This window comes from Cotesia typhae, unplaced genomic scaffold (genome assembly GCF_013202065.1).
Source record: "Cotesia typhae breed Kobodo isofemale line unplaced genomic scaffold, CoteBio_Ctyphae contig_59, whole genome shotgun sequence".
Classification (NCBI taxonomy): Eukaryota; Metazoa; Arthropoda; class Insecta; order Hymenoptera; family Braconidae; genus Cotesia; species Cotesia typhae.
The window spans coordinates 489,815-507,004 of record NW_027423761.1 but is presented as its reverse complement, the minus strand read 5'-3'; the positions used below and the strand labels follow the sequence as shown (position 1 = coordinate 507,004).

General features: G+C 32.8%; 1 protein-coding gene across 9 annotated transcripts in view; it reads left to right on the top strand.

The window, feature by feature from the left end:
• Positions 1–884: 884 nt before the first annotated feature.
• The window catches only part of Cut (homeobox protein, cut), a 62,394-nt gene continuing 46,088 nt past the window's right edge, over positions 885–17,190 (top strand). For 8 of the 9 annotated variants that reach the window (XM_074250698.1, XM_074250693.1, XM_074250697.1 and 5 more), the window contains exons 1-2: positions 885–979; positions 5,195–6,374. In XM_074250698.1, coding sequence (XP_074106799.1) covers positions 6,264–6,374 — 111 coding nt within the window. In that variant the 5' untranslated portion in view covers positions 885–979; positions 5,195–6,263. Of the gene's footprint in view, positions 980–5,141; positions 6,375–17,190 lie in introns of those variants that run through there. The other variant, XM_074250691.1, reaches the window with a different exon arrangement.

Sequence of the window (17,190 nt, the reverse complement as noted above, 5' to 3'; positions counted from 1 at the left end):
CCCTAAAATCAATATTTTCCGAGTTATGGAAGGTTTTAAGGAAAAACTGGAATTTTTTATGAATTTTTGAAAATTTTAGATAGAAATCGTGAATTTTTTGGGAATGAATGAAAATTTTTGAACAAATTAGAACCACGTAGGTTAGGAAATTTCCCGGGCTATAATTTTGTATTCATTAAAAATTTTCCTAAACTCAATATTTTTCAAGATAAACTCCAAAAATCAAACCAAGACCCCAAAAATGGAATTGTAAATTTAAAAATCCGCGACTCCGCGGCTTTGCACCTTTCCAATCACCTATTGAACTCACCAATATCGCCGATAACTCGTCTCCAATACCCTTCAAGTCTCCAATCACCCATCGACGCATGCGTACCCCTACTCTAAAAAAATTCCCCCGGAAAAACCCGAAAATTCTAGTGGAGAAAAAATTTTTAGAAAAATTTTCCGAAAGAATTTTATTAAAAAAAATTTCCGATCAATTTCGCTGGAAATAATTCTCCAGGACATCGCCCTATAAAATCTCCTAGTTCCTATTTTTTCCGGCAGACGGCACCACTACACGGGCTTCGTGAAATCGAGCTCTCACTCGGCAAACACCGGTGGATAAATTATTGTCCAGCTCTCTGCGTTCCAGCCGGCAGAACTTCGGTCGATATCGGAAGAATTTCCCCCACTCCAGACGAAAATTTTATTCCTAAAATTTGGAAAATTTTTCTGGAAGAATTTTCGAGGAAAAATTAAATTTTACGGAAAATTTTTGGGAAAACTTTTCTCCAGTTGGGACAAAATTTTTCCAGGGAATTTCGTGCGTAAGAGGGATGACCCGCGAGGGGGCTGACAACACACCTCGCGGTTAGTCTTGGCCAGAACGCAGGCCGTGTGAGAGCTTGTACTCAAGCTCGTGCTGTGAAAATTTTTTTGGAAAATTTTTTTTAATTAATTTTTCCAAAAACGGTCGCGATATTTTTGAGTGAAGGTGAATTTTTTATTTATTTCATTTTTTTGTGATGTGACGTGTTGTGAATTTTATCAAAAAAAAATTTTAAGAATTTTCCGAAAAGAATTTCCGGAAAATTTTCGGAAAATTCTGTTTTTCTTTGAAATTCCCGCGAATTTACTTTCAATCGCGATTTTCTCGGAAACTATCACTCGAATCAAAAAACTTAATCATACAAAATTTCTGGAAAATTTTCTAAGCTTTCCAAAAATATCCCTAGGTTTCCCGAAAAAAATTTTCCTGAGGCCCCTAAGGCCCAAAAAAGCATGTCGCGGCTTAAAAATCCGCGAATTGACTTTTAACCGCGATTTTCTCGGAATCTATCACTCGGATGGCAAAATTATTTTCTACAAAGCTTGTAGCTCTTCTTCTCAGCTTTCTAAAGCACTCCTCAGGTTTCAAATTTGACTTTTCCTAATCCCGGAAAACTTGGAAAAACCAATCCGCGAATTAATCCGCGAGTTAAAACCGCGGAATTTGTTCTTCCGCGATTATCTCGCGATCTATTGCTCGGAGGAAAATATCATGAAGGACTAAAATTGTAGCCCGGATCGTGACGTTTCCAAAAAGTGGGTCAATGTTGTAAAAATTTTGATTCATTGCCGAATTATGTGGCGAAGAATTTTAAGATAAAAAATAAGTCGCGAATCAGCGAATTGAGTGTTTATCATTCCGAGTTAGTGATAATAGAGACTTAAATACGAGACAGGAGGATCTTGACCGCAAAGTAGAATTTTTAATCTGATAAACGCGATAGTTTTTAGAGTTGCAGAGGTTTATTATTACAATCGTCGGCTCGGATTGTCATGAGTTGTTATTTTAAATGAAGTTGTTTTAAATATTTAATACAAAGATGATATATTAATTTTTTTTTTTTTTTTTTTTTTTTTTTTTTTGTATTATTGTGATGTTGTTAGTGGCATTTAATATTTTTTTATCGGGGTATATGGATATGGAGACACGGAGATAGAGATAAAGGATAGGTAGAAGCAATGTTAGAGAACTCGCTATTGAGTACCGTGTGACCGAAGAAATGATGAGTATAGAGTATTTATTCCGCGTAATTTATGAGATACATACTTCAGCGTTTTTTTTTTTATTTTATTTTGATTAGGAATTTTTTTTTTTTTTTAGTGAATGTTTTTTTTGCTGAGTGAGAAAATTTTGTGAAAATTCGGAAAATTTGGAAATTTTTAAGAAAAGTGACATTTTTTAGGAAATTTATATTTTTTTGGCGGAAATTTCGGAAAAAGGAAAAATTTTATTTTTTATGATAAAAATTTTCAGTTTTTAAATTTTTATGGAAAATTTTAAAATTTCATGGAAAATATAAGAAAATATATTTTTGATAGGAAAATGATTGAAAAAATAGTGGAAAATTTTAGTAGGAAAATTATGAGTTAAAAATTAGAAAAATTTATTAATTTTTGAGAAAAATTATTTTTAATTTTTGACAGATGAAAAGTGGAAATTTTTAGTTTAAATTTTCCGGAAAATTTAACCAATGATTTTCTGAGTTTGTGAAGAAAAATAATAAAATATGTGAATAAAATTAATGGAAAATTTATAGAAATAAATACTGGAATTTATTGAAGATTTTTTTGAGAAAGAAAGTTTTTTATTTTCGTGGAAAATTCTGAAAATAATTAGAAATTTCGGAAAATTAATTGAGAATAATTGAAAGTTTAAAGATTAACTTAGATTATTTTGAAAATTTTCGGCGGATTAAGAGTTATTATCTGCAAAAATTAGAGAATATTCCTCGATAAGTTTTCATTGACAATTTTCTCGAGAAAACAATTGAATTTAAAGTGTCTCGATACAAAAATTTATTTCATAATTGTGGATCTAAAAAATATCCAGGAAATTTTACTGTAAAATTGTATTAGTTTAAAAATATTTAATCTTACAAATTTTCTAAAAATTTAAAACTTTTCTTGATTTTTCCGAGGCAAATTTAAATTCCCTTTTAGAAAATATTTCTTAACTCTCTATGAAGCATTTCCGAAAGAAAAATTACGTGATTTTTCATGAAAAATTTTTCGGTAAAAAATTATACTGTCGAAATAGTGAAAAATTTTTACGAGTGATTTTTTAAAAATAATAATTGTACTTGTAGTTATAAAAAATATCTAAAGAAAACATTAAAAAATAAAATGAACAAAAGCGTGTGAAAGTTATAATAAGTATACAATGACTTTAATGAAAAATAAAAAGGAAATTATAATTATTTTCCGGTGAAATTCAAATATTGGTGTTCAATTTTCCTAAAATTTTCTCGAAGTTTTATTAAATTTAATTTACTTTTATCGTAAAAAATTGTAATTAAAATCGAACGAATTTCGTCAGATTGAAGCTAATATAAAGCGTGTACAAATTTTGTGAAAAGTGTTAAGAAATAATTTTCAATTGAAAATTTAATTTTACGAAAGAAATTCTAAAATTTTTCCGAAATTTTAATTAAATTATTTTCCTGTTTTTACTTTTCCATTTACGGGACGTCTATTGAACTCTTTGACTAATTTAAAAATGCTTCATAAAAATAACACAATTTTCTTTAATTTTCCAATTTTCTCACAAAAATTCTTTAAATTTTCTTCGAAACAATTTTATCGCAAAAAAATTTTTTGTGTCGAAAATTCTAAAATATTAAACAAAAATTTTCCGTAAATTTTCTTCCAGAAAAATTCCACGAATTTTCTTCCAGAAAATTTCCCTGCAATTACTTCGACTCGTAACAAAATTCCGCCGTCATAGTACACTTTCGGAAGCTGTACGCAATTTTCCATGAATTTTCCGGTACAATAAAAATTCTTCAAAATTATTTTCAAACCACGTAAAGATGAATTGTTTAAGTGTACGTGTGTTTAAATAGTGTGTCGTTAAAAATATCTTTGCATCCAATCTAAATGTTTCTCAATACATCGCACATTATTATTGCGAGCGATTGCACAATATTATCATTATTCGTTTAATTTACAAAATAAACGTATCGAAACATTGAAAGTGCGTGCCAATTTATGTCTGTTACGTAAAAAAAAAAAAAAAATTAAATAAAATAAATAAAAAATAACAATAATACGGAAAGATATATTAGATTATTATTTTTTTTGATAATAATATTTTCACAACCGTCACATATAGTCTTAATTTAAATTATAAGTTTTTCCTTTTGTCAATCGACAATTTTTATTTTTCTCCAGACGAGTATCTTATAAATTTTCCGGAAAAATACATTTTTAATGGAAAAGTGTCATAAATTTCGGAAAAATAATTTTTTGACAGTATTACAAATTTTTTTCTGGAAAAAGTAAATTTTTTCTAGAAAATTTTTCCAGCTGGAAAAATGTTAAAATTTTCCGGAATTAAGTGTTTTAAATTTCTACAAAAAAATTTTTTCCAGGAAAAGTGAAATTTTTCTGGAGAATTTTTCCAGCTAGAAAAATGTTAAAGTTATCTGGAATGGAAAGTGTCTTAAATTTCCATCAAAAAAAAGTTTATTTGTGGAAAAATTAATTTTTCTGGAGAATTCCAGGAAAATTTTTCCGGCTGGAAAAATGTCAAAATTTTCCGAAATGAAAAGTGTCTTAAATTTTCACAAAAAAAAAATTTTTTTTCGGAAAAATGAAATTTTCCAAAAAAATTCCAGGAAAATTGAAAATATTTTCAATGCAAATTTTCCTTAAAAAAATCTTATCTAATAAATAAAATAGTCGATTGTAAGAAGGAGAAGGTCGGAGGCGGGTAGATCTTTATTAGAGTTTTTGCCTCTTGTATAGCCCCCTCTCCTTCTCAGGGCTCCCTTGGCCTCTCCTGGTCCCCTCTCGAATAATAATGAAAAAAGGGGTTACAAAAAAAGGAGAGGGAAGCAATAAGTCCTCTGTGGGGGAGGGAAATATATCGAGATACAGAAAAGGAACCAGCCTCCGATTCCGTCCCAATGTAACATAACGTCTTTACCCCGATCCTTTATAACTCCAACCCGTTACCCGTTGATCCCTCCCCACTCGATCGGAGACTCCGTTGCGCCCCCTGTTGCTTGGCACGTCTCCGAGGCGGAGTTTGCCGGTAGTGGGGCGCTGAATGGTGCTCTGATTAGCGGGGACAGCCCCTACCTCTCAAAGTCACGCCTCCTCCCCACCACCGATAAGCACCGCCTACTTGATCTGCATCAAACCGTTGACTGGCTCTTAGTTTCAGGTTAGAAGCCTGTCCGAGCGGGTCATCCAGCCGTTCCAGTTTATTAGTATCAATACTAATCAGTTTACAATCAACGGTCGAACCGATTCTGATGATATTAGTGTCTGTGTTTTTTGATTGAAAGTGATTTTAACGTTGATTGTTCGAGTTTACATTAACCCAGCTGATTGGTCATCAATATTCTGGTTGATTATCACCAGCAGACAGTTATCCGAACCCGGTACCAGTTTATAGAAGCTTAAATCATCTGGAGTCATCAACTATTTTCAGGATTCCTGATCGTCTGGTACTTCGGGTGAACTCGGTTACCTTTATAAAAGTTTCGGGTGGTGCTAACAAAGTGATAGATACCAATAAGTCCAAGGTTCCATGCACCAGACACCTAGAAATCCTAGTTTAAAAAAAAAAAAAAACGTTGGATCCCTGGAAGTGTATCAACAAGTTGGACATCTTTTTTGAACCTACACCTGGAACAAAGTATCCTGAAGGTTCTCCAACTGGAAAATCCTAGATTTGAAGCATTGCCTGTGCTACGAAGCCATTAAACTGGTGATAAACCTTTTAAATAGATGATTAGCACCAAGGTGTCAAGGATTTAAAGTGATGGTGTACAAACAGTGAGTGAAGTGATAAGACAGTGGTAAAATGCTACGTCATCGAGTACGTCGCCGTTTTAAAGTGTGATAAGTGGTTTTGTCGAGGTTGATAGTACTTATTTAGTTTTGTTGATTTTCGTTTGATTAGTTGTTTGTTGTTGTTTGTTGTTGTTGTTGCTGCTGTTGTTGTTAGATGATAAATTTAATGGTAAAGGCGTTATAAAAACGTCAAAGTGGCTTCGTCACTGGGTCTACAGGGGCCGTCAGCGCCTATCGGTGCCCAATTATTGGCATCATCTGCGTCCGCGGCCTCAAAGAACGATCATGATAATATTTTACCTTATCACGGGAATTTATTGACTGGTGTTAATAGCACATTTGTAGCAACACTTGCTAATAATAATAGTTCTAGTGGTAATAATAATTTTAAATCGGTTGTAAATCCGCCGGGATTTAAGCCAAATACGATGCAGGCCTCGGCTGCAGAGGCCAATACTCTGGATCTCCAAGCTATGCAGTCTATGGATTGGCTGTTTAAGAAGGAGAGAATTTTCCTGCTAGCTCAATTCTGGCAACAGGTAAGAAATTTTTTGATAATTTACTTTGATTAGATTAGATTAGTGAAAAAAGCGTCCTCAGGCTAGTTCAAACGCTTATATCTCCAGAAGTTACCGGCCAAATTTCAATGTTAGGGTGGTTTTTCAGCCGGAAATTTTCCGGGCTTTAAGATACCGGTGACCGTTTTCCCCGGTGAAACATCAAATTTTTCCAGATTTGATGAAAATTCTTAAAAAGTGGAAAAATTTTCGGGAAATTATCGTGGAAAACTTCCGCACAATCTATTGGGAGTTGGAAAAAGTCTTGGAGTTTTGCGATCAGGACACCGGGTGGAAAAGTGGGAGGTTGCAAGAAAACTGCGAGTGCGCGAAGGTAAAATAAATAAAACGTTAAGATTATTATCATTCGGCAGTGATTGGCCCGCTAAAAAGTGCACTGCGCCTTTCGGGTTTTGTTTTTATTCTTATTGGAAACCAGTGGGAGTTTTCCGAGCATTTTCCGAAGAAAATATCCGAATAATTAAAGACCTAGAGAGGGTTTTGGTTAGAAAATTTACCGATTTGTCGATTACCGTCGTCGGAAATTTTAAATTGTTAATACAAGCCGAGTAATTTTGGATTGAAAGTTAAATTATAATTTCGCAATTGAATAAAATGGATTTTGTTGGAAAAATATATTTAACGAGAGTAATAAAAAAATGATGTATTGTAATAAGTTGAGACATGAATTTTAAAAGTTTAAATTGTAAATTTCCCCTTCTCAGGTCAAACCCGCTCCCGACCCCTTTCATCTTGTCTGCCCCCACTTTTAGGGAGAGAGTAAATGCCAGGAGTTCGAGAAATTCCCATCTGGTGGCGACACCTTACAAGCTGGAGCGTTTGTGCGTATAAGACTCCCGGCAGAGCAAGATCGCGGATCACACCGAATACAAGTTACAGTCATAGGCTAGGGTAATTGAGAAAGACTCAATGGATTATGTATGCTAAATAAGGAGAGAGTATTACAAAGAATCCTGTTGATGAGTCATACTCTTTCATTTGTTGTTTTTTTCATATTTGACCCCTTAGAATTAATATTTTTCAAAATTTCAAGATATTATTCCTTTCAGCGGAAAATTCTGCACAAATAATGTCTCTTTGAATTTTCTCGTAAATTTTAATTTTTCCGAAAATTGCATTTTTGTAACTAGCAATTTTCCTTCAAGTCAAGTTTTAAACTTGAATAACTTTTCCTGTAATTTTCCTAGAAAAATTTTGATTAGCTTATTCGATTCCCCGGAAAATTCTCTATCAAAAAAGTGGTATATATTGCTATCTTAAATCCAATAGTTCTCCTGAAAATAAACGTCAAATAATCACCAGAATGAATTAAATCGTAACTTAATGATTTGGGAGTTAAAAATTAACACAATACTCCCGTATCTTTGAGAATTTCGCTTATTATTGATATCTATCATTATTATTATTATTATTATTATTATTATTATTGTTATTAATAGCCCGTATTGACACGATTATTAGCTGATACGATTGTTATAAATGTACTTCCTAAGAAACTAATGAATCTCATGTTTAAAGATGACTCATCTCCAACTTGGTCTTTCTCTCATTCGTTTCTATTATATTTTATTTTTTGTTTCGTCTCCTTCCATCTCTTATTCTCCCAGCTGACAATGAGAACAAAGAATTCAAGTTTTAGTTTTTATTTCAATAAAAAATTACGAGTGATTATTTTTGAATATGATTTACTTTGAAATTATTCAATTTAGGAGAAAATGTTAGGAGACGTTTTTTATAGAGGATTTTCCAAAGAAGAAAATGAGCTGAAGAAAAATTTTTTAGGAAAATTAGGAAAAGAGTTATCAAGGTTGGAAAAGTGAAAGAGAAAGTTTAAGAAAGATGATTATTAAAAATCAATTTTTATTTTTTTGTGTTAAATGTGAAGTAGTTATGGAATGTGTCTCGATCTTTGAGTATATTTTTGGAATTAGGATGAATCATTGGCCGACAGTGAGAGCCAAACACACAGAGTATAACTCCCTCGACTACATTAAATCACTCATATCAGAAATAACGCTTTTAAATTAATAATCTCACAGTTAAATTTCACAGCTACTGACTAGGGCCAACGTTTATTTCAAATTTTATTTATTACATTTACTTACTCGCTCCCTCTTAAATATAAATTATTTTTACATTAACATTACTTTTATACCGAATAACTACATCACACATAACATTTCATACTTCGATTTTCTATTTGGCAATTAAACAAATCTTGTTTATAAATAACAATCTCACAACACGTGTATTTATCGTTAATATCAATCCTTTCTATTCATATTTTTCAACACAACTATACATAATTTTCTTCGTCGGAAAATTCTCTACAATAAAGCTTTCTTTGTATTTTCCTTTAAACTCAATAATTTTCCCAAAAATTTCCATTTTATTTCCATCAATTTTCCTAAATTTTCTCTTTCACTTTTCCAACCTTGATAACTCTTTTCCTAATTTTCTTAAAAATTTTTTCTTTATATCATTTTCTTCTTTGGAAAATTCTCTACAAAAAAGCTTTCCTTGCATTTTCCTCTAAACTCAATAATTTTTCCAAAAAATGCCATTTTAAACCTAAAAATTTTCCTAAATTAAGTTTTCCACTCTTTAAACCTCGAATGCGATAACTTTTCCTGTAATTTTTCTAAAAGAATTTTCTTGGTCTCATTTTGTTCCCCGGAAAATTCTCCATCGAAAAAGTATCCTATATCGATACTTTTAATTGAGAAGTCTTTAAGCTAGAGCCTTTCAAAGTTTTCCAAAAAATTTTACATCTAAAAATAAGAAAATAGGAATTTTCTCGGCGACTTTTGTCATAAATAATCTAATTACCAGACGCATAGCGCAGCGACAAGTACAAATGTTCTAAAAATTCCATCGGAAAATGAGGAGGATAATTAGAATAAAATAAAAATAAAAATTAGTTATTATTTGCAACAATTAGCATGTGTAACATATGTGATATAACAAGCAAGCAAATGTATATAAACTTCGAGGAGTATTAGACGAACTACGAGCCGGAAGGTCCGAAGTTCGCGACCCTAATGTCCCATAGAAGCCACGGGTTCGCGTGTTTGCCGCATCTGTTGCGCACACGCAACACACACGCACACACATCTATTTGTGTGTCTCACTTTGGGCTTTCATAGTGTTTTCTAAGGGGAGAAGAGAGGGGACGCCAAGTATTTAACGTGCGTGTGGTCAGTGCCAATTTGCCTTCGATAAACGCTACAAATCAACTTTATTAATGTGTTTAATCTTGTAAATACATTTTTTTTTTTTTTAATTAGATTACACAAATAATTACCGATTACAATTTTTTCAAGTTTTCCGGGACCTCGAGTTACTAAAAAGGCTGTAATTCAAAAACTAACCATTCAATTTTAACCCACTAATTTTTTTTACAATCTTCAGATCCAATACTATCTAAAAGATCCTTATGACCTTTTCGATCCGACCAATCGTTACCGAGATATCATCAATTTAGTTCAACATCCTCAAATTTCCAATTTTCCATCAAAATAATTACTTTTTTGGCTTTAATTCAAAACCTAACCGTTCGAATTGAACCTAATAATTTTTTTTTAGGTTCTTTGGGTTCTACTCGACCTAAAAGGTCCTTATGACCTAATCAATCCTACCAATAGCTTCCAAGATATCGGCAATCAAAGTTATGAATTAACACAGCAACTTATTAGAGAGTTTAAATTTAAACCTCTATATCTCCGGAAGTGATTATTCGATCATCATCGGTTAAATTTTGTTGGATTCGTTGTCTCAAGGGCTATAAAAAATACAGACAACTTTTTGATCTGAGCCATAGGTTCCGAGTTCTCGTCAATTTAAAAAAAGTTAATTTTTTCAAATCTTGAATTTTTGTTAAAATTTCGATTTTAAATTTCTAAATTAAGCGCGGGCATTTAAAAATTACAAAATAAATGATCTAAGTGTCTTGTAAGTACATAAATAAATGCCGATTGTCAAAATAATAGCTGCAAAGTAACCTAATGGAAATGGTTAATGGTTATAGATACTTAACCGAGTGAATTCGAGATCTATTAGAGTGTCAGAGTGGATTTAAGGTGATGAGGACAAGTAGCCATGTTCGATGAACGTCTTCGGGTTTTTCCTCCTAAATCACCTTAAGTGCGTTTGAGCACTCACTATAGACACTATAGATATCCCAGACTAGGACTTAACTATAAGTTTATTTAGCTCAAGAATTAACGGCTTACTCTCTGTTAAACTATGCGCTGTTTTTAAATTCTTGGACCTCGTCCAAACGGCCTCAAGATTTTCCGATCTCATCGAATAGGGGGTCTTTTCGAAATGCCGGAACCTGGACAAGCGATTGGTTGACTTAGCGAGCCGATTGGAGCTAACCTGGAGCGCCTGAGGGGAAAAAAAGAAAAAATTCACTCGGTTGAGCAACCAAAAATGTAATTTATGTCACTTGGACAGTCACTGGAACAATGTAAGTGTGTGGTAGGATGGTGGAGGGAAGAGGAGGAGCCCCGGTGAACAGCTGTCAGGTTATGGCAGCATAAAAACCCCCTTGTAACCGTTTCTAAATTATTATATCGAGTTGTTACATGGAAAATGACCGATATCTCAGGTTCTAACTGCCCTATCGAGTCCTAATAAGTCTCATTCGATTCCTTGTTTCAAATACTAAAAATTTTGTAATCAACATTTTTTTCATAGGACCGATAGTTTAAAAGTTATCCTGATTAAAAAATCAAAATAATTAAATCCTCAAATCACCCTATCGAACATAATTAATTACAAAAATAACGATAACTCCTAATCTAATCATCCGATCAACTCCTACCAAGTATCATTTAATTCCTAGTCCTAAATACTACAACTTTCCTTATAAATACTTTTTTCTTAGGAGCGATAGTTTAAAAGTTATCCTGATCCAAAAATCAAGAGTTGATGCATGCAACTCGTTATCATGCATCCTGCTTGCTACATAAATGACGATAACTCCTAATCTAATTATCCGATCGACTCCTCAATGGTCTCATTCGATTCGTTATTTCAAACACTACAAACAATTATTCATTGACTTTTTCTCTAGGATCGATAGTTTCAAAGTTACACTCATTTTTTTTCAAGAGTCCCCCCGCAAAGCCCGGGGCCCATAACCTGTAGGACGCAAGTAAGGAACAATAACCCGAAATATCGTTAAATACGTATCTCGGGGATTTATATAGTATATCTATATATACTTTTGACGTTAAAAAAAAAAAAAAAAAAAAAAAAAAAAAATTATTGAATATTCTGAGAAGAGTAATAAACCTCAGAAAGAGACTAGTGTAGCTCAGATTTATAGCCACTCAAACACTGATAATGATTTAACGATAAAATAATAAAAAAAATGCCCGATAAAATCTTCGTGAATAAACAAATTCGTTTGTATTGGAATTGTCGGTAATTAAAGTACCAAAAAACTATATCACAAAAGCCACACTGCCTCTATTGTTATTATTATTATAAAATATAAAAATATGGGAAAAAGAACGCACGTTGATAAGCAACCGGATGGTAACCGCGACCAAGCGTTACTAACGGTGTTCCGGTCTATCGCCGATACAGTCCCATTTTTCGAGTACAGACTATCGATTTTAGATTTTTTTTACGCATATGCATCTCCGTTAAGGCCTTAAGTATCTCCAGTGCCTTTAAATCTATTCCGATATCTTTTTCGGTGATTTCTGCAACAGTGGCTCAATTGACGCCTGATAGCTCGGGAGCTATCGGTCCTATCGAAAAACGCTCGAAATATTTTTTTCAGCCCTTGAGACAACGAATCCAATGAGTTCAATCCAGTCGCAATCGAATCAGCAGCTTCCGAGTAATCGGCGATTGAATTTTTACTCTTTGTTAAGTTGCCATGTTCGCACTCGACTTTGATAGCAATATCTTGGAAACTATGCGAGATATCAAGAAATTGATTAGAACCTTTTTTATGATCCTTGAGTCAATGAATCCAAAAAATTTGGTCCGGTTCAAATTGGACCACTAGTTTTTGAAATATAGCCAAAAATATAATTATTTTCATGAAAATTGGAATTTAGCGGAGATTGAAGTTCAAAGTTGACGATAACTTGAAAACTACTGGTCGGATCGATTAGGTCACAAGGACCTTTTTGGTAGTATAGGGCCTCAAGATTCTAAAAAAAATTAGTTGAATAAAATTGAATGGTTAATTTTTGAGCTAGACCAATTTTTAGTTTAAAAAATAGGATTAATTGTTTTCTTGACGAAAATCCTTGAATCCAGTTAAAGAAAATCCAGTAAGCCAATTTAAAACTAACGCTAAATACTGAGAATTGTATCTGGACACGTACATCAGGCTAATGGACTCACTAATGGAGAAATGGAGTCCCACAAAACGGATCTGAGTCAGAGTTTCTGCTTTTGCAGGATGTTTGTCTCTGTAATTGTAATACTAGATTAATTACCGAGTTTATTATAAACTCTTTAACTCTTGCTAAGTCTATTTCGTGAGACTACAAACCATTATCTAGCTCTAGAAATCCTTAATATCATTAATTTTCTCATTTTCACCCTCAAGATAAATTTAAAATCAAATTTTCGGGGAACTGGTCCAACTTTCCCGACTTTTATGTATCTTATCTGAATCCTCGATCTCTAATCTACAAAGAAGGTCCTTATCAATTTTTCGATATCTCGCATATTTTCCAAGATATCGCTATAAAAGTCGAGTGCGAATATGGCAACTTAACAAGGAGTAAAAATTCAATCGCCAATTACTCGGAAGTTAATTATCCGATCTTGATCGGATTGGACTCATTCGATTTGTTATTCCAAGCACTACAAAAAATGTCTGAAGGATTTTTTGATTCGAGCTCATCCTCAGCTGGAATTCGGGGTGATAAGTGACAAGAGTAATTAATTATAATTATATCGAGATAAATGAATAAAATAAAAAATGGCGGTAGTAGACGGTGATCTGATGATGACATATTAGTGTGTGTGTGTGTGTGTGCGTGTGTGTGATGGAAAGCTTCTAAGTGATGACGTAACCTTAAACGGGACCCCAATAGGTCGAGATGAGAGCCATTGTATAGCAATCTTATAATTTAGACAATCACCGATCAATTGAATGGGCTACTACTATACTGGCTATACACGCATCAGCCTTCATTTAATATGTATAGATATATTATATGTCGACAAATGAATGATGAATGAATGAAGGGACAGACGAATAGAATGAATGGACAGATAGTGTGGCTGGCTTAAAACGGTAATGCTGATGTGCTCCTGCTTATAAAACGTTATTCCATTCCATTCGTAAATAACCGTCCGCTTCATTCAATTACTTTCAATCGCGACGGACCAATAGATATAATTTATAAATCCCCGAGATACGTATTTAACGATTTATATTAACGATATTTCGGGTTATTGTTCCTTACTTGCGTCCTACAGGTTATGGGCCCCGGGCTTTGCGGGGGGACTCTTGAAAAAAAATGAGTGTAACTTTGAAACTATCGATCCTAGAGAAAAAGTCAATGAATAATTGTTTGTAGTGTTTGAAATAACAAATCGAATGAGACCTTTGAGGAGTCGATCGGATAATTAGATTAGGAGTTATCGTCATTTATGTAGCAAGCAGGATGCATGATAACGAGTTGCATGCATCAACTCTTGATTTTTGGATCAGGATAACTTTTAAACTATCGCTCCTAAGAAAAAAGTATTTATAAGGAAAGTTGTAGTATTTAGGACTAGGAATTAAATGATACTTGGTAGGAGTTGATCGGATGATTAGATTAGGAGTTATCGTTATTTTTGTAATTAATTATGTTCGATAGGGTGATTTGAGGATTTAATTATTTTGATTTTTTAATTAGGATAACTTTTAAACTATCGGTCCTATGAAAAAAATGTTGATTACAAAATTTTTAGTATTTGAAACAAGGAATCGAATGAGACTTATTAGGACTCGATAGGGCAGTTAGAATCCGAGATATCACTTGTTTTATGTACAGAGGTTTTGGACTTTTTTTGGATCTAATATTTAAAGGTATCAAATTCTTTTTTTAAATAGAAAAAAAAATCCTCTGACGAGTTTCGGAATAAATTTCGTCGGGAAGGCGAGAAAGATAACGAATTTAGGTTGTTAACGAAAATCGATAGAACTCGGAAGTAACGTATGACGTTTGTATAATAAACATAACGTGTGTTGAGTGGATGTGAGAGCTGGTATGCTTACATGCTATCATTTTACGCATGTAAATTCGTCCGGACGTGACGTGACAAGTACGGGCACACAGGCCATCTGTACCAATCGCTGTCTATTATAGCCGACGGTTCGAGGGCGCCCTTTTACGTTTCCCTCCTCTTTATTATTCTTTCATAGTTTTTATTTTTAAACTCTTACCGATATTATTTTTCATTTTACTGACTATTATTTATCGGGCCTGATAACTCGGAATCTATTGGTCCTATCGCAAAGCTTAAAGAGACCTATTTCATAGAATATGACCCAAAGAATCCAAAAAAATTTTTTGGCTTCAAATCGGAGCGTAAGTTTTCAAAAGAGAGCCAAAAAAGTTATTATTTTTATCAAAATTGAGAAAACAGGAAATTGAATTTTACTAAATTGACGATAACTCGGAACCTATGGCTCGGATTGAAAAGGTCATAAGGACCTCTTAGGTAGTCCTTGAGTCAAGGAATCCAAAGAACCTAAACCGGTTCAGATCAAACTATTAGTTCCGGAACTATCCACGATCTTATTAAAAACTCTGTATTAAGTTGCGATCTTACTTTTAAACTTTGACCGCAGATATCTCGGGATCTATCGGTCGGATCGGAAAAATTATAAGGACCTTTTGGGTAGTCCTTGAGATAAGGAGTCGAATAAACTCTGTCCAGTTCCGATCGAACCAGTAGCTTACGAGATATATGCGATTATTGTGTCAGATCGGGTGATAATTTGGTAGTTTGAGCACGTGCGAGTCATTATCTCGTACTTAAAGCTTCAGATAGTGAAAACTAAGGCAGAGAATTTTTTTTATAGGTAATTTATCCATCAATATTCACCCCTCGGAACCGTGGGACGCGTCCAGACATCGAAAACAAAAAAAATCACTCATCTAATGTTTTTTTCTTTTACTTATAAATCATTAAGTGCCTCGCTGACGTGTGATTATTGCATTAAAGGATATACGCTTCACTGCACACCCGCCATTACTGCAGTCTTGAAGTTTTTTTTTTTTTATTTTTCAAGTCGTTTAAAACAATAATGTAATGACTCATGTGTTACTTTTTGCTTTTTTCGGTTTAGCTTCTAAACGGTAAAAGATATTAAAAAAGTCATGAGAACAAAAATTATCGGGCGGAAAATTTACGATCGAATTGACTTTGAAGGAGTTTGATTTTTTCGATAGAAGCTTGGGAAATTTAAAATGACCTTGAAAAGAAATTTCTTTTGAAATCACGCGGAGTATAAAAGATACGATATCTTGGAAAATATTGATTTGAGGAAAATTTTTGATCAGAGAAAAATTGTTACTCGGAAAATTTCCTAACCAATGGTATCCTTAGTGTTTAATTTTCAATCATTTTCCGGCGAGCAATCATCTTTTTAGAAACAAAAATTATGAAATTTTCCGAAAATTCCATTTTTCAATCTTAGAAGCTCGATATCTGGAAAATTATTGATTTTAGGAAAATTTTGAAAGAATTAAAAATTATAACCCGGAAAATTTCCTAACCAGAAACCTTCTATTTGTTATAATTTTATACATTTTCCAATGACATAGTAAGTTTTTTATGGAAAATTTTGTAAATTTTCCGAAAATTTGACTTTTTGATCTTTTAAGGTCAATATCTCGGAAAATATCAATTTTAGGAAAATTTTTGATGAAACCAAAATTGTAGCCCAGAAAATTTCCTAACCAAAAACCTTCTATTTTATATAATTATCTGAATTTTCCGATGAGTTATAGAGTTTTTAAAAACAAAATTTACTAAATTTTCAAAAAATTTGATTTTCTGATCTTTTAAGGTCAATAACTCGGAAAATATCAATTTTAGGAAAATTTTTGTTCAGACCTAAATTGTAGCCCGGAAAATTTTCTATCTATTAGGATGGTTTTGTGTTGTATTTAACAGAGAAAAGACGTTGATATCTCATCGGAAAATGAAGCCTTGAACTTTTTCAGTAAATAGTATATTTAGTAGCTCATTTAATTTCATATCAGACAATGCAATAAAACATTTAGTTTCTAAAATAAAGTCATTGAGATAATGGACATCGAATTGTAAAAAAAGACATGCGCGATGACACTCGAATCTTTAACAAAAAACTCCGCCCACTTGGTCTCAACCACGCCCACACACTTTATTACAATCTATTGTATCACAATGTAACGTTAAACACACGATAACAATAAATAATGTATCGTTGTAACGTAATTATTGGTAATTTTACGTTAATTGCCTATTTTTTACCGTGATCTGCTACTTGCTCGTATTAAAACTTACGTATCTATTATTCTATTGTAGCTAATATGTCATTTAACTACATTTCCGGTTAAGGATTTCAACAGCTATCAGTTTTTATCCCGGGAAATTAGTTTCAGTTGATAATTTTAAAGATTTTCACGATTAAATATCGGAATATAAGAATTTTCGGAAAATTTTGTTGTTTAACATTTTTGATTAATTTCTCAGCGGAAAATCAATAAAAACTTGCAAATTATACTGTCGTAAGTTAGGAAATTTTCCGGGCTAC